This window comes from Thamnophis elegans, chromosome 1, assembly GCF_009769535.1.
Source record: "Thamnophis elegans isolate rThaEle1 chromosome 1, rThaEle1.pri, whole genome shotgun sequence".
Lineage (NCBI taxonomy): Eukaryota > Metazoa > Chordata > Lepidosauria > Squamata > Colubridae > Thamnophis > Thamnophis elegans.
This window is the reverse complement of record NC_045541.1, coordinates 41,215,200-41,238,736: the sequence shown is the minus strand read 5'-3', so window position 1 is coordinate 41,238,736 and position 23,537 is coordinate 41,215,200. Positions and strand designations below refer to the sequence as shown.

Below are 23,537 nucleotides of genomic sequence, written 5' to 3'. Positions count from 1 at the left end.
TCATAGCCATTTTACTTATTCAGGAAGCTGATTTTTGAAATGTTGGCTGTATGGCGATTGTTTAGCTCAAAATGGATCTGCCATTCTCTGAAGCAGAAGCTTTCAAACTGAAAGTTTGCAATAAAGGAACGCATATTGTTCAGAATTTAATTTCTAACATTGAGGAAGAAGCAGAGCATTAAATCAAGCAAAACTGTGACAAGACCAATGATGCCAGCGAGGCATCTCCAGCCCCTTTTGTTCACAGCTTAACAAAACTGTGCCGTCACACCACTTTAGCTCAACAGTGCCTGTCGAATGGCCATCAGCAGATCAGCCAATGCCTGTCACATGTAGGGCTGAAAAACTGCTTGAAAGCATGGCTTTACTGTAGCAGAAGTCTGGTTCGGGAAAGTGAGGAGGTGGTATTTGTGTGTGTGTGTGTGTGTTTGTGTTTCTCTGTGTACACACACACACATACATTGAATCACCCAGCAAAAGCCAAAGAAGAAAACAACAAAAATGCAATGAATCCAGCAGACACATCTCACAAGAATAACACATTTCTTCTTATTTTCCTGTTTTGTAAATTACTTGTCTAATTCCCCCTCCCCCCGCAGTTCTTTTAAATGAGCAGAAGAAATTTTAGGACTAAGTATAACAAAATCAATGAGATTGTTAGCAAGCCTGATTAAAAAGGCATTGTGGCTTCCTCTGAAATATTGTACACGCATGTAAGAAGACTGACTATGAACACAATTTTGGTTATGCTTTATGCAAACACATTTCATTGCAAATGGAGTCCACTGAATTCAAACGACTTTCCCTATGCAGAATAATGTTAAAGTTTATCAGGAATGTTTTATTTCATTATTTTTAGGAAGACTATGTATCGAGAACTTGTATGTATGTATGTACAAAAGTATTTGCTCATCCATCCAAATAATCAGAAGCAGTTGTGAGCGAATACTTTTGGCAATATAGTGTATGTATGTATGTATGTATGTATGTATGTATGTACGTACGTACGTACGTATGTATTGTATGTTATGTTATGTATGTATGTATGTATGTATATTAAAATGGGAATGAAATATTACATTATCAAACCACCTAAATTTGGAGGACCCTTTTTGCTTAACTATCTGCCTCTGTTCTACTGAATTAATTATAAAGAAATACTAGACTTTATGCTTTAGATTTAGATTACATTCCTATATTTTTCCTGAATATGGTCTCCACAGAACACTGTCAGCTTTATCCCAAAGTTTTTTTCCCAAGAGGCAACTGGACTTTCCGGCTTTTCTTTGAAGGCATTTTGCTTTTCTCCAAGAAACTTCTTCAGAGCTGAAGAAGCTTCTTGGTTGAGAAGTGAAATGTCCTCAATGAAAAACCAGAAAATCCAGTTGCCTTTAAAAAAAAAAAAAAAAAGCACCTTTGTGACAACCTTGACCTGAATGACTGAGAGTCTCCATAGACACAGTCAGCTTTACTTCTGAGTAAATAGTGTGTAGTTTTTTTAAAAAAGTCAAAACTGTGTTTTCTTTTTATTGTTATTTGTGAATCGGGCATCTCATTTATTTAGGGAGAGTAATTATTGCACAAATAAATTGTGTGTTGACATTCTTACACTATTCATATAGCACCGGATTCAAATCAAAATGTTATAGTGCTTGACTGTGCAATATTTCAGTTCTAGTCTTCTGAGAAGCTCAACTTTTGATCCTTATATATTCTTCATATCCCTACAATAGGGATCATCATTTTTGAAAAATCTCTGCTGTCCTTCCTTTTCCTTCTGAAAGTTTATGGGAGTTACTGAAGAACTTTGAGGGGGACTTAATTAAGACTGACCACTCCTCTTTAGACATCCAATCATATTAGAGTACATCCCACTGAACCAAAGCTGACCATTACAGCTAGGTCCAAGGAACTTAAACCCAAGGATCTTTGGGTGTCTCAACACCATTTGGGAACCATTGGGTACCATGAAGACCCAAAAGATTTGGAACCCATGCCCCTTCCCTTGCCCCCTGCACACTAAAGTTGGAAAGCTTCACTCTGTGTGTGCCTTTCACTCTGCTACTGTCAGTTTGCTGCTTGCACTTTAGCTGTCTCTTTCCCAGTCGCTACCCTGTCAGTTTCTGGCCTGCCAATTTCTACTTGAAGCTTGACTGGGTTGATTTGATGCAAATACCTCCAGGGAAAACCCTGAAACTGATGAACAGTTATGTCAAGTCGATTTTGCACCATCGGGAAAAGGTAACCTCAGAGAGAGAGAGAGAGAGAGAGAGAGAGAGGGGGGGGGGGGGGGGGGAGGGAGGGAGGGAGGAAGAAAGAGAGGGAGGGAGGGAGAACAAGATTAAAGAGACAAGGGCTTTTTCACGTGTAATACCACCACTGCACATCTCATTCGCTGTTTACCATCCCTCAGAAATTGTAACTGTCAGAATTAGTCCTAATTGCAGATGCGAAAGCTGCCATTATAATAAAAACAGAGGCAGTGCAGGCATTAAATGCGGCAGCCTAATTTGTGAGACTACTGAAAAGGTAGAGTAAATGAATATTTCATTACTTTAATTACCAGGGACTACTCTTTTCTTGCTGTCTTATGATAAGTGTTGCTGTAACCAGCAACAGCAAACACTAAAACATAAAGTGCAACCCAAGTATGGCTTGTCGGAGCCCTGGCTGCTGCTTTAAGATATACCAGCAAAGTATTGGGGGTCTCCCTCCCTCCCTCCGTGTGGGTGAGTGAGTGTGTTGGGGAGTTGCTTGAGCGTGAGGAGAGAATATTGTCTGTAGGGGTTTTTGCCTTTTATTCTGAGACTGCCAGGGACAGAGACAGAAACTCCTCCAACGTTTAAAAAAAACCCAAAACCCCAGAGGTGAGTGGAAAGAAATAATGGGATCCAAGACGGAGAAAACAGCAAAAATTCCAACCCTTTAAAAAAAGGGGAAGAGTGAAAAAAGCAATTCACAGACGTCCGTGCAAAGGTGCAAGCCGAGCTCCGCAGCGTCGAGGGCCCTGCTTAAATAGCGTCGCCTCGCAGCGAACGAGAGCAAAGGTTTCCTCTCGACGGCTGTCGCCGGACAAGCTCTAGAGCAGTGTTTTTCAACCTTGGCAACTTGAAGATGTCCGGACTTCAACTCCCAGAATTCCCCAGCATTCGCTGGCTGGGGAATTCTGGGAGTTGAAGTCCGGACATCTTCAAGTTGCCAAGGTTGAAAAACACTGCTCTAGAGGGCAAAGCAGGGAGGAGGTGGGGGACTCAAGGCAACTCGAGAAACTTCCAAAGTTGCCCCAAGAGAAAGAGAAAGGCCGACTCTGTGGGAAGCTGCGGGGAAGTAAAGCGGGCGGAGGGGGGAGAGTGAGCGGGAAAACGAGAGTATCAATAATTACTCAGGCTTGACACGTCAGAAATCCCCCCCCTCCCGACGGGCTCGGCAGAAAACGTCAATCTCAGGTAGAGGGGAAGCGCCGTCGGGGGACGGAGGGGTGGAGGGAGAGCGTTGCGTGAGGTGGGAAGCGGTTGCGGGGGGGGGGGGAGCCTGGCTGATGCCAGCCTGTCTCTGCATTTATCTCTCCGTCCCAGAGGACGTGTTTTGTTCGACATCGAGGCTTGACAGCAGAAATAATCCCCCCCCCCACCTCCCCTCGGCCGGCAGTCCTTCTCACAGAGCCCGCTGACACGCGTCGCTCGAGGCCCTTGTGATCACGAGGCCCGCCGGGCTGCTACCTCGCGGCTTTTTTCGCTGCGCGCGCGTTTTCCAAGGGATGCCCGGCTTCAGGGGAGCCGCCCATCGCCTTTTGCAAAGACGCAAAAGTCCGCTGGAGGGGGTGGGGGAGGTAGCCAGAGCTGGCTAGTCTTTTTTCCCCCCCTCTCTCTTTTCCTCTTTCTCTCTCCGCATAAACTTTTTTCTATTTTTTTCTTTCTCTCTCTGCATAAACTTTTTTTCTATTTTTTTCCACTTTCTCTGTATAAACTGTTGTCTCCTTTTCCCTCATCTTTCTTTCTCTGTATATACTTTTTTCTATTTTTTTTCTCTCTCTCTCTCTCTGACTTTTGCCACGCTGTATAAACTCTGGAAAAACTCTGCTGGATTTATTTTTCTTGGAGGGAGAGGGAGAGTCTCACAAGAATTGAAGCGGGCTTATCTGAGAGCGGGCTTGGGAAAAGAGGAAGAGCGGCTGTAAGTAAGTAAGAAGTAAGAGAAGAAAAAAGTAGCAGATAGAAGACGGGGCTTCGCCGCTCAACCGGGCCACCGCTCGGGCTTCTCATTGGAAGAGCACGAAGGGAGGGGCGGGGCAGACCGGATTATTGCAGGAGAGGCGCTTCTTCGGCCGTCCAATCCAAACAGTCCTGCCTCTGGTTGTTCCCGCCTTTTCTTCCCCAGCCAGGAGCTGCGCATTTGCCCCCTTGCACATGCGTAGTTACGGGTTACCATTTTAACGCCCCCCGTGAAAGGGGCAAGGTAAGTATTACGCTATAAATAAAACAAGGTGTCCCAGTTTTGTTTTGTTTTGGTTTTAAAAGTAACCCCTTGCTTTGATTTCTTGTAAGAATACCCCCTCCAGGGCCTATCTGGAGCCTATGGCCAATGCCAGACCATCAACCCCTGGAACACGGAGTGAGACTGCAATCCAACACATGGGAATGCAAAAGTACTGCAAGAACTAAAATGCACTGAAGATAAGAAGTCATGCTAGAAGTCATATTTTGAAAAAGAAAGCATATTGAGCTCACACGTGACACCAAACTACAACGTAGCTTGTTTGTCTCCTGTAAGCCAAGCTACGCAAATGGCGAACACCGGTTTATGTTGTCTGAATCCAGATTCTTCAACAACAACTAGCTGGGCGTGAAGCGTGACTTGAGAGTGTTCTTAAAATCCTTAACAAGAATTACAGATACATTTTTTTCTCTCTCTTTTAAAGCACTAGTTCCAAACTGTCCGAGCCTCACCTGGGAGTATGTCCTAGTGAACTCAGTAGGGCTTACATCTGCCTTCACATTGAAAGGAAGGGAAGCACGCCCCTTTCTTGAACAGGAAAGCAAGAGATGTTGGTTCTTTTTCTCAAGCTGATGTGCCAGCGTTTCAACTTTCTCCATCCGTAAAAAATTAGGCAGACCCCATATGTCTAATGCTTTCCAACCTACTTGTTGTGATTGCCTATGTGAGTCAACATATCAATACATGTCAGAGATTCAGATCTAATCTTATTTCAACAGTAGGTGCCACATAATGAAGGAAGAAAAAGGTGGTACTGTGTTAACAGCCAGATTCAACTCAGGTCAATTAAGATGGGTTAGTCCCTCGCTTAGGTCAGCAGGACAAATTAGCTTTAGCAATTGGACTAAAAGTAGAGTTCTCTTCCCCCCACCCTTGAAGTTACCCCGCTTGGAGCACCAGTCAGCTCAGTTGATGTTAATGAAGTTGCACATTGAAGCATCTTCTTTGGACGTTTAAAAGAAAAGGAGGAAATCAGTCTTTTCCAATACTCTGATGGTTCTTACTATAGGAAACACAAAGCTGTTTAACTAGGGCAGACCAGTGGGATCTTGCATTTATGCATTGTAGAGGGCCAAATTTGAAGGAGAAGAGTTGCTAGAAATTCCAGAAGCAATCTCTTCCCTCCCAGCCAGAGGCCCACCAGATGTTGAGCTAGAACGCCTGTCACTCCTCCCTACACGTGCACATCCATGCTCGGGGAAAACATGATAGATGGCTATTGTACATCGGGGATGGTTGGCAAATATGGCCCTTGTTAGTCGTGAGTCAGGAAGCCTATCCAGAAATATTAGGGCGGGAAGGAGACATACAAGTTGGAATCTAGATATTCTGCTTCTCAAAAAGCATTTTTCGGTGCTGTATTTAAAATCTTATGCAGCTGGCCAAACGGTCTAAAGTCAGGGCTGTGATTGAGAGCTGCCGGTCAAATTTAGCAAGGTTTACGCCTTGGCAGGGTAGGAGTTATTTGTTCCTCTGTTACTCCCGAAACAGCAGAGAGTGCAGGAAGGTAGAGGCCCAGCTCTGGGTTACATTAGCCAATGACAGTTTGGTGGCGTTCTCTGAGGAAAGCCGAGTATTGGGTTGGAGTATTTGAAGTGGTTGAAATTTAGCCATTTGTTAGAGGAGAAGGAGGAGGAAGAAGATGCCAGGAAAGGGAGAACTGAAAGAGATCAGAGGCATTGCAATATCTTAATCTGGTATTGATTCTTTTCCTTGCTAGGCATCAAAGGTGTTGTGGGAGGGGGAGGGAGGGGGAAATGTCACCAGGGGAGAAGCGACATAAACATTCACTGGGGAACCTCTCTGCGCTGCTGCTACGTTTCTAAAAATCACCTTCGCTCACACCCGTGGGAATTAATCCAAATTGACTACTGCGCCCGATCCATTCCTCCCGATCGTTTCCACAGCTTAGAAACCTTGCTTCCCCAGGAGGAACAGACCTTCAGAAGACGAAGGAAAGGAAACCAGCCTTTCATCTGGGGTGACTGGTGAAGGGGGGGAGGAGGGATGAGGCCCCAATGAGCTTAACGGGAAGGGGGAGGTTTCCTCTAGAAAAGTGGGCGCAGGATTGCACTTTAAACGGGTGCTAATAGAGGATGAATCCGCAGCAACAGAACTTGACGGTTGCTGGAAAAACGTAGCAGGTTCTCCTCCTCGCCCCCCCCCGCCCCCTCCGCTCACTTTACCTCCTGCCTGACATGGTGATAATCTATTCTAGTCTTCTTCTCTTCACTCCGCCTTCCCCCTTCCTCCAGTGCCCCAATAACAAAGAATAAAAAAGAACTTCCAATTCTGCTTTAATTAATTGCTTGCTAGCAACCATACACACCCCATCAGCTGTGGTTCGTTAGCGAAGCTGGAAACGGGGGGGGGGAGTCGAAGTAGTCTTCACACCCACCGAACGAGAATGTTAACGGTGCGTTGGTAGGTTTTAAAAAAAAATCCCAGGAAGCGAGTTGCTTACCAGACAAGAAACCTAATGATTGGATGCCTAACAGGACCAAAAGGACGGGGTTTTTTTTTGGGGGGGGGGGTGTTAGGGAGGAAGGGTTGCGTCTGATGAACCCGTGTGCCTCCTGTTTCAAAGAAGTCAGCTGAAACGCTCTGGAGCCAGAGAATCGCTGCTTTGAGATACACACACTCCGCGCGCTCTTTCCTTCGGCCTTCGGATGCGCTAAACTTTTTTCCTAAACGAATTCAACACGCGCTACTCTTGAAACTCATTGAGACATCCATTTGGAGCAATCACGCGTTCTCCCGCGGCCCACACCCGTCGCCGGGCTCTTCTATCTTGTCTTTCAACTACCCAGGCATTCGCAATCCCTCCCTCCTTCTCCCTTTCCTCCGGAACGTGGCTTTCCTACTTCTTCGTCCCCGAATCAGAAGCGCGTCCAGAGTCTGAAAGGGTCGGGTGAGGAGGGAAAGATGGGCACCGCTCAGCAAGTCTCCTCAGAGAAAGCGGAATCTAGGGACCGTCTGCTCTGGGCGGTCTCGTGGCCCCCAGCTCCTCTTCCCCAAGACTGGAAAACGTCCCGCTTTCCAACCGCGAATCACGCGAGGGTGAGGGTGGATAGCAGCAAAAGGTTGACCCTCGCCATTTTCCAGCAGCGGGGCTGCTTGTTGCGCTTCTCCTTTGGCGACTAGGTTGGGAACTGCTTCCCCCACCCCGCCTACAGCCTCTCACCCTCACCCCACCCCACGGACGGTGCCAACCTCAATTAGATCACCAGTGGGATAACTTTAATTCGCCTCCCAAACCACGTCTCTGGCTGAGCTTTGGCACCGCTTGGGAATGCCACTTTTTTTTTTTGAACCTTCAGACCTCTTGGTCTGTTTCGCCTCGCCTCGCCTTTCCAAAGCAACCCTGCTTGCTCGGCCGTTCCTAGGGAAGGCAGTAACGCAATACACCATTGTGGGATAATTTGGCAGTGGACGTCGCAGCTAAGCGAGGCTCCCTTGGCACACCCTGGAGAGGCCGCCGCTGGGGCTTCTGTGGGATTGAAGGGCTTCCAGGCAGACGGACACCCTTTCAAGAGGCAGAAGTTTGGTTGCGTGTATGTGCATGCAAAAGACCTTGCTTGCAGGCATCAGAAGAGGAGCTACATTTTCCATCTTCAGTCTCCTTCCCCCAATACACCCCCGGTTCAAAACTGCTGCTCTAGCCCAGGCAGGAAACAAGAAATGAACCTCTCGCTAGGACACTCACTCACACAAACATAAAATCACCCTGAGGCTGGGACAAAAGGGGTCTTCACCAGCTTGACACACTGTGGTAGAGACCTAGCAAAATACATTTAATTCTCTCGTGTCTACTCTTCTTTCCCTTTAATCGCAGGCAGGTTTGTGGATGTCCTAAGGGTGACACCTACGGATCTTGTGTGTCTCCTGTACCTGTCCCTTTGTCAAAAATTATCGGAAGGGAGGGAGGAAGCACCCACTGTGGAGAAGGAGATTTCGGAAAGGAGAGGAGTGGACAGGGAGGAAGAAACAGAAAAAGTACAGTGAAAGCGAATCAATCGGAAGCGTGCTTGTCTGCCACGAGTTTCCCTGCGGCCAGAGTCACCCATCCTCCAAGAGCAAAGTAACGGTACATGAAGGGGTGGGTGAGACCGATCAGGGGACTCGTGAGCCAGCTATCCTGTTTCCAATGAACTGAATGGGGCTTGACAAATGCATATGTGGATGAAAGGAGGGCATACATTAAACGTTGGGCATGCCAGGCGCACACCTTCTCCAGCTTGTGGAGTTGGTCCACACCGCCGGTCCCTGCCTAAAAGTGGTCTCATCTGAACTGTTCCATCTGAACTGTTAGGTTTTCATTGGGTCTTTCCCAACAAAATGGGCAAAACTCGAGAGGGGCCAGCGCTGAGCAAGGTGAACTAACTTTTGAACCTGGTGTTGGTTGTCGTCCGTTGCATGTATGAAAGACTTCCCCCCCCCCCCCAATCGAACAAGATTCTGTGAACAGCATCCAAATTCTCACTTAGGAATGTTTGTAAAGAAGTCTTGGGACCATAAGACTCAAGTAAGATTTGGTGAACGGCATCCAAATTCTCAGGAACATTTTAAAAGAAGTTCTTGGGACCATAAGGCTCAGGTGCACCTAAGCTGCATGGGAAGAGTTAACATCCCCACCACCACACACACACACACCTTCTGTTCCGGCTATTCTTTGGTAGGTTAATATCACAGTGCTTCACCCCACCACCTTCAATACCAAGACTCTCCTTCTGCAAACAACCTTCCCATTTTCTTTGTATGGACAGATACAAAAGGAATCAAGGTGCTTGCTTAAGTACTTGCAGCCAAATCTTTTACAACTTGCATTATACCGAAGTGGAGAAGAAAAGGAACAGATAAGTGTGGTCAGGGCTGTAGTAGGATGTAGAAATATTTGTAAAATCTTGAGAGTCTTGAAAGGAGGGTGGATTAGGAATCTATATTAGATGCTTCTCTACTGGAAACATCTCTTAGATGTCTTCAGATTTTTTTTGTTCTGAGAGAGACAGACAGACAGAAAAAGGGGGAGAGGGAGGGGGAGAGAAGGAGAGAGAGAGGGAGAGAGAGAGATCTGTCACAGTGGCTCCAGGAAAAATGAGCCCTCACTTTACATGTTCCAGCATCTCTCTTAAGTTTCCTTTAACACGTTTAATGTAGCTGATGATGAGATGGGGGCAGGGGAGGGGGAAAGGACTGTTACTATCTTTTAAAAGAAGAAGAAGAAAACAATCTCAACCAGCAATTAACACTGAACCTGCTTAATACACACACACAAACAAACAAACAAACACACACACACACGTTTCTGAAAAATAAAAAGAAATTTTAGTAACCAAGAAATGGTATAGTTGAAAACTTGTCCCTTAAGATTTCTTTCACTTATCCTACGCTTAGCAACTGGATGTTCTCTCTTTGCCTCTCTCCCTCTTCCAATCTCTTTTCCCCCTCCTCCGTTTCTCTCTAACTTGCTGAATGGGAAGGCAAAGAAGAATGTAGGCAAAATTTGACAGCTCAAGGGCTTAAGTACTTCTTAGTAAGCAGGACACAGTTATAAATAAAACTCTCTTTCAGGGAAGGCAAGATGAATGGAACCTAGGGAGAATCATAACGGAATCATCACAATCACCATCAACCTGGTTATGTAATATAAATATTTATTATTTATTTATTTTGAAAAAAAAAAACCTTTCAAGAATAGGTACATCCGTATGCATTATCAGGCAGCACTGAGAGCACTTGAAGTAAGCTAGAAGAATGTGCAGCTTACGTTACAAGTGTTTATTTTCTGCCGGAATTAATGCAAATAATACAAAAACTGTACACGCCTGCATGTATGCATTGTTATTTTTCTGAAACATTCTTTCATTAAAAGTACTGCCAAGTGGCCGGAAGAATAAATAGTCAAGCTAAAGTTTCCCCAAGCCCTTTACCGCAACTGGCATCCTGATTTTTGACAATCCCAAATCTGACCCTACTATTCGAGGGCAGCTGTGTTTTTGGTGTAAAAGGGTGGCAAATGACACCCCTTTTTCTTTTGCTTCCGTGTTTTTAAATGTCACATCAACCATCTCTGTTCACCGCATTCCTGTGGGAATGGGAATGGGAACTTCGCTGCTACCATTGTTATACTAATTCGAGGAAGTGGTATTTTATTTAGGAAGGGTACCTATGTTTCTGTTTCACACACCAAGGCTTCCGTTTCAGATGGCTCTCCGTCAGCGGTTAGGGGTGGGCTTGAAAGTGAGTTCCCCTGAATTCCCCCAGGCGACTTTGCCGCTCGCTGTGTTGAGCAGACCCAGCCGAGGGATTTGCTGGAAAGCAAAGGATGTGCATTTTGTGGGCGTGATATGAAATGATAACCTGGCAGCTTCCCTTCCGCAGAGGACCCGCGTTGACCTCCGGGAGGGGGGATTCTTAAAGCAAGGCTGGGGAGATTTCTAAACAAAAATAAAGTTAGTCTCTCTAAGCATTCCTCCCAGGTAAAGCTGGCCGGGCCCTGCTGCAGCTCTCCCTCGCCTTGCCAGGCCTGGCAGCCTCGGGAGGGCAATCCCTGCTGGCTGCTTCGCTCAGCGAGGGAGCCTGACTGCCGTGAAGAGAGCTCACTCCACGGCTGCGCTGGGAAGTGGCGGCAGCTTCCAATTCGCAGGCCTTGGATCGGCCGGCTGCATTCCAGGCGGAGGGCTTAGCGACTTCCCTTACAGAGCTGAGCCCAGTTTCTTGGGAGCAGGCCGGGGCGAGGCAGGCCGTGAAGATCAGGGGCGGGGAGGGGGGAAGCCATCCTCCCCAGAGCAAAACGGCGCGCAGCTCACTTAGAGCAGAGCAACCTCTGGATCCTGCGGCCCCAGCGCAACCGTCTACGTTGGGCGACTCGCCTCCCGTCTCCTTGCCAGGTCTCTAGTCAGTCGGTTTCCACCTGCAAGCTGCGGCCGCGGGCCAGTGGCTTGAAAGAAGGGCCAGGGAGTCCAAGTCACCTGGAGGGAGGGGAGAGGGAGGGAGGACGCCGCAAATCCCCGCCGAGCCTCGAGGTTGCAAACTCCCGCGCAGCCCTCCTCGCCCACTTCGGTCCAAACCTGCCTCTCTTCCCCCCCCCCCGCCCCTCCCCGCCGCACCGCGCCCAACGCCGCGCCCACCCCGCCCCCGCGGCAGCCTCCCGCCAGCCCGAGCGCGGCATTTGATCCCTTTCTGACACTTTCTGCCTCAGTGTGAGCGGCGAGTGGCCACGAATAGTACCCGCAGGCCATCTTGTAACACTATCTGCCTGTCAAGAGAACGCAGGCTGGGCAGCTATATAAGGCTTGTAAGTAGGCGAAGGCCAACAACAGCCACAAACACCTCAGCTATTTGACTCGGCCTCCTCTCTCTCTCTCCTCCCTCCCTCTCCCGTCCTTTTTCTTCTCCTTCTTTCCTCCCCCCTTTCCTCCTCTCTTCTTTTCTCTTCTCCTCTCTTCTCTCTCTCCTTTTTTCTTCTCCTTCTTTCCTCCTCCCTCTCTCTCTCTCCCTCCCTCCCTCCCCTCCCTCCCTCTCTCTTTCTCTCTCCTCTCTTCTCTCTCTCTCTCTCTCTCTCTTTTCTCTCTTTTCATCTTGGCTTTCTGTTGCAGAATGCAAATCTAGCCTGCCGGCGGGTGAATAGACTGAATTGTGATTAAGAAGAAGAGCCCCTTTCTTTGTTCTACCCTCAGGGGATGTTTACTGGGAGAGACACAGCGGATCAGATATGAAAGGCATTCAGGTCAGCATTGATGTGAGCGAAAGTGAAATCATACCTAAGGCATTCAAAAGGACCGCCGTGTCAGGGGTTCAGCTGACGGTGCAGTGACTCGTTGCGCCTTGCCTGGAAGGCACACGCGGGAAATAAATAGCAACAACAACGGCAACAATAACAATAACGGCATACGTAGACGGTGAGCGTGTGTGCGTGGCTACGTATCGATCGAGAGACCCAGAGAGACTCTATTCCTTTAAAATAATTAATAAGGATAATACAGAAAACTAGGAAAGCTCAGAAACAGGCTTTTCCCAACCTCATCAGCTGAGAAATTCGTTCTACTTTTACCTTTAAATGTGGAGAGCAATAAGGCTTTCTCCCCCCCCCCACACTCCCCGCCTGCTCCCTCTTCCTCCGAGTTGTAATGTGAACCCTCCTTTTCCAGGGTGTCTCCATATGGGCTCTATAGGCTACATTAGACATCTAATGACATGACCCGAAGGAGATAGGGCTGTCCCTCAGCAGTGGGGGGAAGACAGAGGCTAATCCAGTCGCGCCTCCATCACAGGGAGAGAGAACAAACAGCAGGAATGGCACAAGGTGAAATCGCCCAACTCATCTGAGAAATAGTAGCTGTAATAATCATAGTAATAGCAACAGCAACAGGCCCAATAAATACGGACAATTACATTTAAAATAAAAGGGGAGAAAAAAGAGGAGCATTGAGCAAAAAGTTTCCCATTATTTTAGGGATGAAAAAGTGGATTGCATAAATTCCACTCTCTTGTTCCCTATTTTAACGAACTCCACGTGATTACAGTAGCTTAGGGTTCAGTCAAGTTCCTGAAGCCGCAATTCAGTGGAACATTTCCCCATCTGCTCCAAGACTGAGCGACGCACCACCCTCAGTCCTAGATGCCCAGATACCCCCTCTCTCTCCCCCTTCTCTTTCCACACACACTCCAGCCACAGACACAAATCATGCTCACAAATTGGCTTCCCGACTGGCGCTGGAATTGGGCTTGGGGAGCGAGAAAAGCGAAACAGCCGCAGCAACGCCCCGTCCTAAGTCAAGTCTGCTGTAGGAGTTTGCAACGGTACTCTTTCCTAATGGATGGAAGGGCGGCATTCTTGAACAAGTAAAACGTGTTTCTGCTAGAGGGGGAGTGAAGAAGCGTGGAATAAAGAAATCCAAACCAGGAAAGGCAAGGAAGTTACAGAAGCCCAAGTAGAGAGATTGTGTGTGGGGGGTAGGTGGGGGTTATAAAGCAATCGAACAGAACTCTCCAACTTTACAAATGTTGGGGTCCTTTAAACATCCAGAGGCTTCTCTGCCCCCGCTTTTTTTTTTTGCTTTCCCTCTGCTTTCTTGATAACATTTAATGCTGCACGTTTTCAACTAGTGTTTTTGCCTCAGAGACTCTCTTGCTCATTTGCGCGCGCTCTCTCTCTCCCATCCCTCCTCCCTCTGTTTCTTTCTTCTTCTTTTTTTAAGAGGGGAAAAAAGACAACCAAAGAGCAATCAAAAAGGTGTCTGACTTCGCCATTCAGACAATTGTACCCTTGTGAGAAGGCTTGAATGAATGGTACAGTGGACACCCCAGCACTATTGACGTTATAAACATGTAAATGAAACACATTAGGGCAGACAATCAATTGTCTGTGAGCACTACAAACCTGCACTCCCTTCTCTGGGTGACAGGCACAAAATAGTGTCTACCTTGGGAAGCCCACGGGCTGGGGCAGGGCAGTTGGGGGGGGTGTTTTAGAAAAGAGGACAAAGGCGTCCCTTTCAGAGAGGAGAAAATGTACCTTAAAAGCACAGAGATAATGCAGCTAGCCCAGATGCTTGTGAAGCCAAACATCCCTGATGCTTTTCAGAGAATCTGCACTTCTCTTCCCATTTTAAAAGAGAGAAAGAAATGTGATTTCTCCCTTAGGGAATGCCCTCCCATATAGCTGGAGGTTTTTCTAAGCTCCCCTGAGATGCGGCTGTGTCTGTGTGTGTGTGTGTGTGGTGTGGTGTGTTTAAAAAAATCATTATTTTAAACTCCATGCGTGAATTCATCTCAAACAGACTCCGGGCCAGTATAATTTGGAGGTGTGCGTGGGGGACAATGACATAAAGGGGTGTGCATGGGGTGGGGTGGTAATATTCAAGAGGGGAGGGGAAAAATTCTAAGAAGCTCATCTCTGGGATTGTCCTAGTTTTAACTTGGTCATGAACAGATCTCCTGAGGATTCTATTCTCAGCCGCCAGCAACCTCCTCAGACAAAAATAAATACATCCACCTTGACAAGAAAGACAGCCTCCTGCGTGCCCTCCCCCACGCCCCTCACTTTACTTGGGTCGCAAGAAGCTTGGCCTTTGGTTAGACCTTGGGCTGTGCCCTGAAGCCTGCCCCTACAATCTACAATGATTTTGGAGCAAACAGGAGATCCAGAATATTTTTAGGAGAAGGGAGGCTTGAACTCTGCAGAAGTCATCTCCCACATATCCTACCTACCTGTCAAGAAAACTAGACTTGTCCGACATCTTGTTCATGAATGCACCTGAAGTGGAGAGGAGAGACAGAGAAAGACAGGGACACACAGAGAGAAACACACACACACACACACACACACACACACACAGGGTGGTGATGGAGAGAAATCCCAAATTGCTTGCTTGGGACTCTTACATCTGTCTCCCCGTAGCTTTCCCATGCCAGATGCTGTCCCTTCCACTTTCTCTAACACACCTAAGATGTTCTTTCAAAATGCAGCTTCATCTCAATACCCCACCCAGCCCACTACCCTTTTCCGCCTTATCGCCTTCCCCAGGGAGAAAGGAGGCGAGAGCAGCCCAGAGAATTCTAGGAGTTCTCAGGGTGTCGTTTGGTCTACTGTCATGGAACCCCCCCCCCAAAGAGTAAAAAGCTAAGACTTCTCAGGCTGGCCAGTTAATTGGGGGGGAGAATCACTCCTGCTGTCTTTTCTTTCTGCCAGTTCTTGGAGAAGGTTGAGCCAGAGAGCCGCTGAGAGAGACCAGGTGTGCAGAGGGGAGGGGGGTGTCTTCATAATTCTAGCACCTTGTGCCAGAGTTTTGTTTCTTAAGGGAGCCAATTTGGTCAAGTCCTGGCTGCAAAAATATCTGAGCCCCTTTTCTCTTAAAATAAAAGGGTCCCTCCTTCTTAGGCTGAACAGTTCCACCACTTCCCATGTTTGTGGCTGATATTATTATATTGTTATTGTTGTTATTATTATTGTTATTATTATCCAAGTTGGCTTCACCAGTGGCTGTGGAGCGGGTATAGCACCCCCAACTCAAGTCAATAGAGTCAGAACTTGGGGAAAGTTTTCAGCTTTCCAGCAAGGTAGCTATTGGGGACTCCTCGGGCTACTCCAAGGGGACTCCTTGGGGCAGCCTGAGTGGAGAAGGGAAGTTAGGGGTGCAGGGTTAGGGCAAGGAGGGTTGCTTCTTGCTTCCTTAGGTAGAGTCAGCATTTCAATCATCCCGGCATCAGCTGGCACAACTTTCCTGCAAAACCAAGAGAGGACGGGCTTGGGCATTTCGCTTCCCTAACTTAATATTTCCACCTCTTTCGGCCCCGTTTCCTTTTCACTAACCTTTATCCTTTCAGATCACCCTCCAACTGCCAGCTTCAGTTCCCTTTCTTTCCTAATCAATGGGGTATTCCTTGGCTTCAAGACAACAACAATCAAAACACCTCTGTCATAAGAAGAACCAGTAGCTCGTCTTTAAACAGTGCCAGTCTACACCCATGCTTGCAATTCTTAGTTTTACTCCTTACTTAATTAGGATGCTACCAATTGAAAACAATCAACAAATCAAATCCTACATATAGGGAGAGAGAGTCTATCACTGTAGAGATATACTTCGAATGGGTGGCTTCTTCTGCTCTGTCCTGATTCCCATTTTACGAAAGCTAAAAAAATAATTTGGATCCTAAGTATGAAACTCTTGCATTTCTTCTCGGTGAATTCTTTGCCTACCAGTTGCATTAAATGCAACTTTACTGGGGGGGGGGGCAGACCCCCAATCAAGTCAAATTCTCCCCACTTTCTCCGTTCCAATCCAGAAGAATGGAGGAGAGAGGGAGAGAGAGAGAACAGAAAATATACTCCGGCACAGATACATCTCCAGCAATCCCCATGGTGAGATGAGAGGTAACAGAAAGGAAAAGGAAACATATTTTAGCTACGTTTTCTTGCGACTCCAAATCGGAGCATTTCTCACTGGAGAATTAGAAAACAACAAATTGCATCTCAGATAGGAAAGGGAGGGCTGGCCTAGCTTTCCCCTCAGTTGCAACACGTTGCTGAGCGTTTTGAAACTTCAGGTTAGCGACTCTGAAAAAGTGTCAGAGAAGTTCGGGCGAATTTAAACGAGCAGATATTTCAAACTTCAGGGCTCAATCACTTCCAGCCTCTTTTCCCTTCCCAGTCACTAGAAAGCTGGGGTAGCAAAATTAATATTATTCTGGTTTTTTCCCTGCATGCTCTAATCGTGCCTGTTCCTGTTCGCATCGTATGCATATTATCACATGCCACTAATGTCATTTCTCCCCCCCCCCCTCTCTCTTCCTCTCGATCAAACTGTTAAGAGGAAATATGGAACGTCTAAGATATACAGGCAGATATTTACCGCAGGGGAGTGGACAAGCTTTAGAAAGATAAGCTAACAGTCTTACCCTGCGCGCGAGTGCACACACACACACACACACAAACCTCTGAGAAAGATAAATAAAGTGGATTAAACCACCTCATCCTGCCTCGAAATGGGCCCCCTTCTAAAGAAAAACAAAACAAACAAAACTCTAGTCTGAAAGATCATCCCACCTTTTCTTAGAAAAACCTAGAGGGACAAGGTGGTGGGGTTTTTTTCCTGAAAGGGAGGGGGGGAACATCTATCTTGACCCAGAGATCTGACCAGCATCGTCTTCTGTCCTTCTGTCAAGGGGGAGGGGAAGGAGAGTCCTACAGATCCGCGTTGATTTGAAGCCAATCAATAAGCGGCGTTTCATCAGCAGCAAAGGAAAGAACAGGCGGAAGAGTAGAGAGTGAGGGAAGCCTTCCCCAGGGCCCTGCTGGCCCTCTCAGACAGCAGATGAGGCAGAGAAGGAAGAGGTTTCCTCCAGCCAGACCACCTTAAACAAGGTCTACCCTTAGCCTGGAGGGACAGATTCAGCCGGGCTGGAAGGGACTCCTTCGGGGGTTGTTTTTCCTCTCCCACCCCAGAAAGTACCCTAAGAAGGAGATCAAAGGCAACCGAGAGTTGCCTTAACCGAGAGTTTCTGAATCTAAAAGTCCCCATCACTCCCCCATATGGCTCGTCACCCGGCCGCAGGAGATAAAGAACAGAGAGAAAGCAACTCAGAAAGTCACCCAACCCAGCAAGCGTTTGTTTGTTTGGAATCCACACCGCCTTGTTGTATTTTAATTCTCCTTCCCCCCCCCACCTCCCGTTTTCGAAGTCGGGCAGCTGAAAAGCTAAGCGATTTCGGGTTTGCAAAGACCAATTGGATACACCGCCCTCCCCCCAATCTCTTTCTCTACAGAACAGTTGCTCCAACTCTCAGAGCGAGGCTGGAATCACACGGATTACTACAGAGACTCTGCGTTGGATGGAAACCTCTCCCCCCCCCCCCTGTGAGTGAGTGTGTTAGGAGACGGGGAAAACTCTGGAAACTGTGAACCAAAGAGAAAAGGCAGAGGCTAGAGGAGAATGGACGCCTCCCCTCCCCCCCAGCAAGAGAATTTGGAAAAGTCAAAAATCCACCATAGGAGCGTATCTTAGTGAACCTAACCTTTCCCTACAACTTTCCCCAAAGGCTGCGGAGATAACAGGAGAGGGCAGCCTGGGTAAATCGTACCCTACAAGCATTGCTTTCCCCATTCCCATGACTGCTGTCTACGGAGAGGTTTCCTTGGCGAAGGAAGGCGAAGGTTTAAGCTCCAAGTAAACTCTTCCGCCAGTTCAGATCAAAATTTCTCACGCTGCTGTCCCTTCGGTCTTCCCCGCCCCGCTTTTCCCAGCCTCTGACTTAGCGGTTTGGGTTTTCCTGTGAGTGTGTGTGTGTGTGTGTTTTAATGAAGCTGTTAAAAAAATCTCTTCCAATCCACCTCCTCTTTTCCCTAATCTCTGCCAGGAAACCCCCCCCCCTACACACAGATAGACAGACATACCGACACAGACACACACACAGAGGGATCCGTGGCAGGGGCTGATCATGACAACGTGAAAAGTCCAGGACGTGTTCAAAAGTGCCTCCCCCCCTTTTTCCCCTTTCTTTTTCATGCTCGCTTTTCTTGTGTGTGAGAAAGAAAGCGGGGGGGGGGTTGAGGTGGCGGGGGGGGGCTTCGGATGAGCGACGACTGTGGCAGGGAAAGCAGGGATCAAAGGAAAAGCAGGAAGAGACAACGGCAGGCCCGAGGGCGAGGAAAGCCTAGCGAGAGAAAGAGAGAGAGGCGGAAAGGCAGGAGGGATCTAACGGGTCTTCCTGGGCGATCTCGCCGGCTCCGGGAGCCGAGCACTCAGGACCGTTAGCTGATTCGCTCTAGGCTGCAGGAGAGAAACTTTCAGCTTCTCTCTCTCTCTTCTCTCCCCCCCCCCCAGCTTCAAGAAGGAGTGGAGGGGGGAATCTCTCCCCTCCCCAATTCTCTCTCTCCTAAGCGTCTGGAGTCCCCCACTTCCTTTCTGAAAGAATCTGCCCTCCAAGAAAAAAAAAAACCCGAGATCTTTTTCCTGCCTACTTTGATTGGACTTCTCCAAAGGAAAGGAAAAGGCGCGCGCACGGGGGGGGGGAACGTTAAAGAAATACTAATGTTATAAGGAAGATCCTAAGGCACTCGAAGGAAAGGGGGGGGGGGCGCTCAGGCACACATACCGGAATAGAAAAGCCTCGGGATCCCCTGACACTCGCTGGACTCCCTTCAACCGCCTCCCCCCCTTTCCCCACCGCCGCTTCTCCTCAGCAAACAGACAACAAGCCGTGGGAGCCCTTCCTCTTTCTTTCTCTTCGGCCGCTCCTCTCCCTTTTCTCCGCCACCAAACAAGCCATCGCACAGGCGCCAGTCCCAAAAAAATCCAGGGTTCGACCGTAAAGGGGAGAGGGTGGGTGGGGGGTTTCCTTGGTCCTGGACTCCCCAGCCTCCCCTCCTTCCCGATTGCCCTCCTTGTCCCCTCGTCCGCTTCGTCTCCAATCTCCCCCCCCCCCACCGCCCGAGTCCTCTTTCTCTCAAAGTGAAGTCGCCGGGACCAAAAGTGAAAAAAAAGAAGCCAAGAAAAAAATCACAAAAGAAAGAAAAGTTTGACGGAAGGTTCCGAGCCCCGAGCCCCACGCTCCTTTCTCTCCCTCCCCCCGCGGCTTTCCCCCTTACCGTTTTTCCTCCTCGGGTTGGCTTGTTTTCGCCTCTTACACCTGGGGCCATCCGCCATGATCTGCTGCTTCATTGATAAGAGGGGATCAGATGGCTCGTTCGCATGGACTCGGCTCTCTGATTCAGCAACACGCAGACTCTATGGAACAACCAAACAGAGGGAACCGGGTGGGCATGGCGAGATCCCATTCAAACGCAGGGCGCCAAAGGGAACCCACGGAGCGGCGATTTTCCCCCACTTCCCCCGCACGGAAGGAGACCCCTCTGCCCCAGCGGTGGCCACGGAGGCAGCCCGGGCGGAGCAGCCCCCGACCCGGAGCCCAGCGCTGGCCTCGCTTCCCCTCCGAGAAGGACGCGGGGCAGCTTTCCTCTTCGCTCCTTCTTCCCCCGCGCCATGGCGCTGCTTTATTTGCTTGTTTGTTTATTAATGTTATTAGCGTGATTATTATTATTCCTCCACCGGCAAAGGAGATCAGAGAGAGCGAGAGAGGGAGAGAGAGAGAGGCCCACATAAATACATACACACAACCGCTACATCTTCAAAATGACTCATGACCTATAGGGGAATGCACTCGAGGTTAATTTCTCTCGCTCGCTCTCTTCCACTACTACCCCTCCCGCCCCCACCCCGCAAAGAGAAAGATAGCTTGACTCAAATGGCTTTGCGGATTCGTTTCTTCCGAAAAGTACTCAGGATCTCCACGCTTGTACCTACTTTGCATATGCTGTGGCGCACAGAATACATATCACGCACATGGCTATCAACTGATAAGAGCCACACAAGCAGTTGTCGCTTGGCTATCACACACACACACACACACAGACACACAAACTCTCCCTTTCCCGCTGGTTTCTCTCACTTTTAAAGTCACGCCGACCATCTCCTGCATAGGGTCTCTCGATCTCTTTCCCCCCTTCAACTCCCCCATAGACTCCCCCTCCCCCGTATGTCATTTCAGCTCTCCTCCAGAAGGAACCTTGGAAAGGGGGAGGGGAAGAAAGAAGAAGGAGGAGGAAGAGCGACCGGAGCGTCCAACTCTTCCGCCGGCACCATCGCTTCCACCCGGGGCTCGCGCGCGCGTTCGAGCTGCGGTTCGAAGGCGGGCGGGCTCGGTCCAGGGGCGCAGCGGTGGCTGGGCTTGAGGCGGCCGCGAGCCGGAGCCGAGGTCGAGCTTGTCAAAACTGGGGAAACCCACACGCTAAGGGGCTGGAGAGGCTAGGCTGTAGCTTTAACACACGCGCGCTCACGCACGCACGCACACAGACACACACACACCCGCACAGAAAACAACAACAAACAAACAACCGCGCACGCTGCACCGACTGGAGGATTAGTTTAGCCGGGGCTGCGGGGTTGGTGGGATAGGGAGGTGGGGGAGCGGAGAGAGGGGGGAGGGCGGGCGGGCACCATAAAAGATGTAACAGATGCAATCTGTAAAACAAGGGCGATTAACCCTTGATCTCCTGAACCGAATTCATCCTCACCTCGTCTTTTGTCTGCCCTTCCCATATTTTACAGGGCGCTTCGGCCGCCTAAAAATGGACGTCGGGCTGGCTTCGCGGCATCCTCTCTGCGCCTTTGCGTGACAGTAAGTCCCCCAAGTTTACTTGGGGTAAACGTGGAGTGCTCGGAACAAAAACTTTACAGGTTTTCAGGCGAGGGATGATTCTCCCTTCTTCCTTCTAAGGTGGCTGCTCCCTTATCGTTGTTGTTTTTTAAACCGTTTAAAAATAATATTAATAATAATAAAAAAATCTCGCAGCGCAGGGAAACCATTTGGAAGCTTATCTTTAAAGGATCCCTGGCGGTGGTGCAGGTAAAGCGCCAACTGGCCCAGGAGAAATCAGCCCAGCGCCCTGGACTTGCTCGTCTCGCCCATCTTGAGCCTCGCACTAAAGTGTGAGCGAACGACCGAATAGAGACGCTCCGAGCCTTGTGGCTGAAGACTTGTAACTCTACAGAGTTTGCCATTCTCTGCTAAGGGTTGTTTTTTTTTTTTTTTTAAACCAAGCCGGGGAGGAAGCGAGCAAATTATTCAAAGCAAAACTAACCAGCAGCGCCCTGATAGATTTCTTGAGTTGGTGGCAAAATCGGGGAAGAAATCAGCAGAGTGGAAATCGACTTCAATGTTTGTAAAGGGCTACCTACCTTTCTTGGATATTTTTTTTTAAAAAATCTTTTTAAATATCCAGTATTTTGGAAAACTGCAAGATTTTGCCCTCACCCCTCTTCCTAGGTTATCTCGTTTTTCTCTCTAAATGACTTACAAACTAGTTCCAGTCACTACTTTCACTTCTGGGTAAGAATCCCAGAAGCTGAATTGTTACTTCACCCAAGTCAGAAAATAAAAAGCGAGAAATGAAACTGACTAAGCAGAAGGAATAATCATCACCATAATAATCATAATAATGTTTACTAGGAGCCCCTTTCAAAGCAAAACTCAGTTACCATCTTATTATCCAGCTATGGCTGTGCTGTTCTTACTCACAGCTTGAAAATCATTAACAGGTATGTGTAAACTTTAAGATGTGTAAATGCGAACCTGAAGGAAAGCCAAAATAATCCTTGCCCAAAGAGACCTAAATTCGGAAAACTACAACTTTCTTCCCTTCTCTTCCACTGAGAACTGTAAAATACAGACATGCACACTCGCCCACAGAGGGGAAGAAATAAGTTTTTCTACCTGGCTAGCCAGGTGTAGGGATGGAAGAAAAACTGACCTCCTCCCCTAGATAAGAACAGTTCGAAGAACAAGATTCCGACTCCTTTATTTTTGTTTTCAAAGGAACTCAAAATGAGTATAGATTTCTAGGGGGAGAAAAAAATGAGAATCTTTCCCCCTCATCACCACTTCCTCCCCAGCTACAGACAAGGAAAACAGACCCCCCCCCCCCCAAGCCAGCAATTGTGTAAAATCAGAGGGGATAAAGAGAAAATACGAAGGAAGGAGAGTGGGAGCAAAAAAGAAGAGAAGTGGAAAATATTATCGGAGAACGTACCTGCGAAGTCTTGTTTGTAGTTTTGGCCAGCAGTGAAGAGAAGAGAAGCATGAAAAAGCCGCGGAGTGAAGAAGGGGAAAAAGAAAAAAAGGGGGTAAAAAAAGGTGCAGGGAGCTGTAGCTGGCGGAGGGAGGGGAGGATGGTCAGAGAGGCGTTCTCAAAAGAGTCGGGAGGGACCGTTATTCCTGCTGGGCAGGTTAGGACTGATCTCTTTCTGCCACTCCAGGAAACACAAACCTGGGGACGGACTGACGTGTTACGCCTCTTCTAATGGCATTTTTTTCTTTTTCTTTTCTGTCGGAGAGAGAGGAGAGAGGACCCTGAAACACACGCCACCTATCTTTGTGGCGAGGGATAATTGAAGAGCACCAAACGTGAGCATCATGTGGAAACGTGATCGCCAAGTTTCTCTCTGGGAAAGGAAGGATCTGGGATAGATTATACCTTGAAGTCTCCGCAAACGCTTTAGTGGAAGAAATGCAATTCCACCTCCCTCCCTCCCTCCGTGCTTCCCTCCCTCTTTTCCACCCACCCACCCTCCCTCCCTCTCTCTCCCTCCCTGCCCTGCCTCCTTCCCTCCCTCCCTCCCTCCCCAGCCATCAAGCCTTTGGCATCATTACCCTCCCTACTAAATCCTACTGGATGCAAGGCGGAAAGCGGAGAAGCCCCATTCGCCAGAACTCGCCCGCAACTCCAAGGAACTGAAAGTTACCGCGAGCCACCTTGGTGCTTTTAAAGAGTCGCGTCTCCCTACCCCGGCGAGGCCTTCGAAGATGCTCCTTTCCGCGACAGCCAGGCCGGGGAGCACGCAGCACAAACCCAACAAGATATCTGGGGAACCGAGAGGGGTAGAGACTATTTGATAATGGGGTGGGGGTGGGGGTGGCAAGGATAATGGCAAAGAAGCACAAGGGACCCCAGAATTCCGTGCCTCTTTCCGACCCTCGCCTAACAC

General features: G+C 48.5%; 1 protein-coding gene across 5 annotated transcripts in view; it reads right to left on the bottom strand.

Annotated features, from left to right (window-relative positions):
• The window catches only part of ZEB2 (zinc finger E-box binding homeobox 2), a 171,370-nt gene extending 148,468 nt beyond the window's left edge, over positions 1–22,902 (bottom strand). The window contains exons 1-2 of one of the 5 annotated variants that reach the window (XM_032216202.1): positions 22,820–22,902; positions 19,583–19,721 (exon numbers count right to left, since the gene is read on the bottom strand). In XM_032216202.1, the coding sequence (XP_032072093.1) occupies positions 19,583–19,655 (73 nt within the window). In that variant the 5' untranslated portion in view covers positions 19,656–19,721; positions 22,820–22,902. The other 4 variants (XM_032216184.1, XM_032216176.1, XM_032216193.1 and 1 more) reach the window with 4 other exon arrangements.
• Positions 22,903–23,537: the final 635 nt, after the last annotated feature.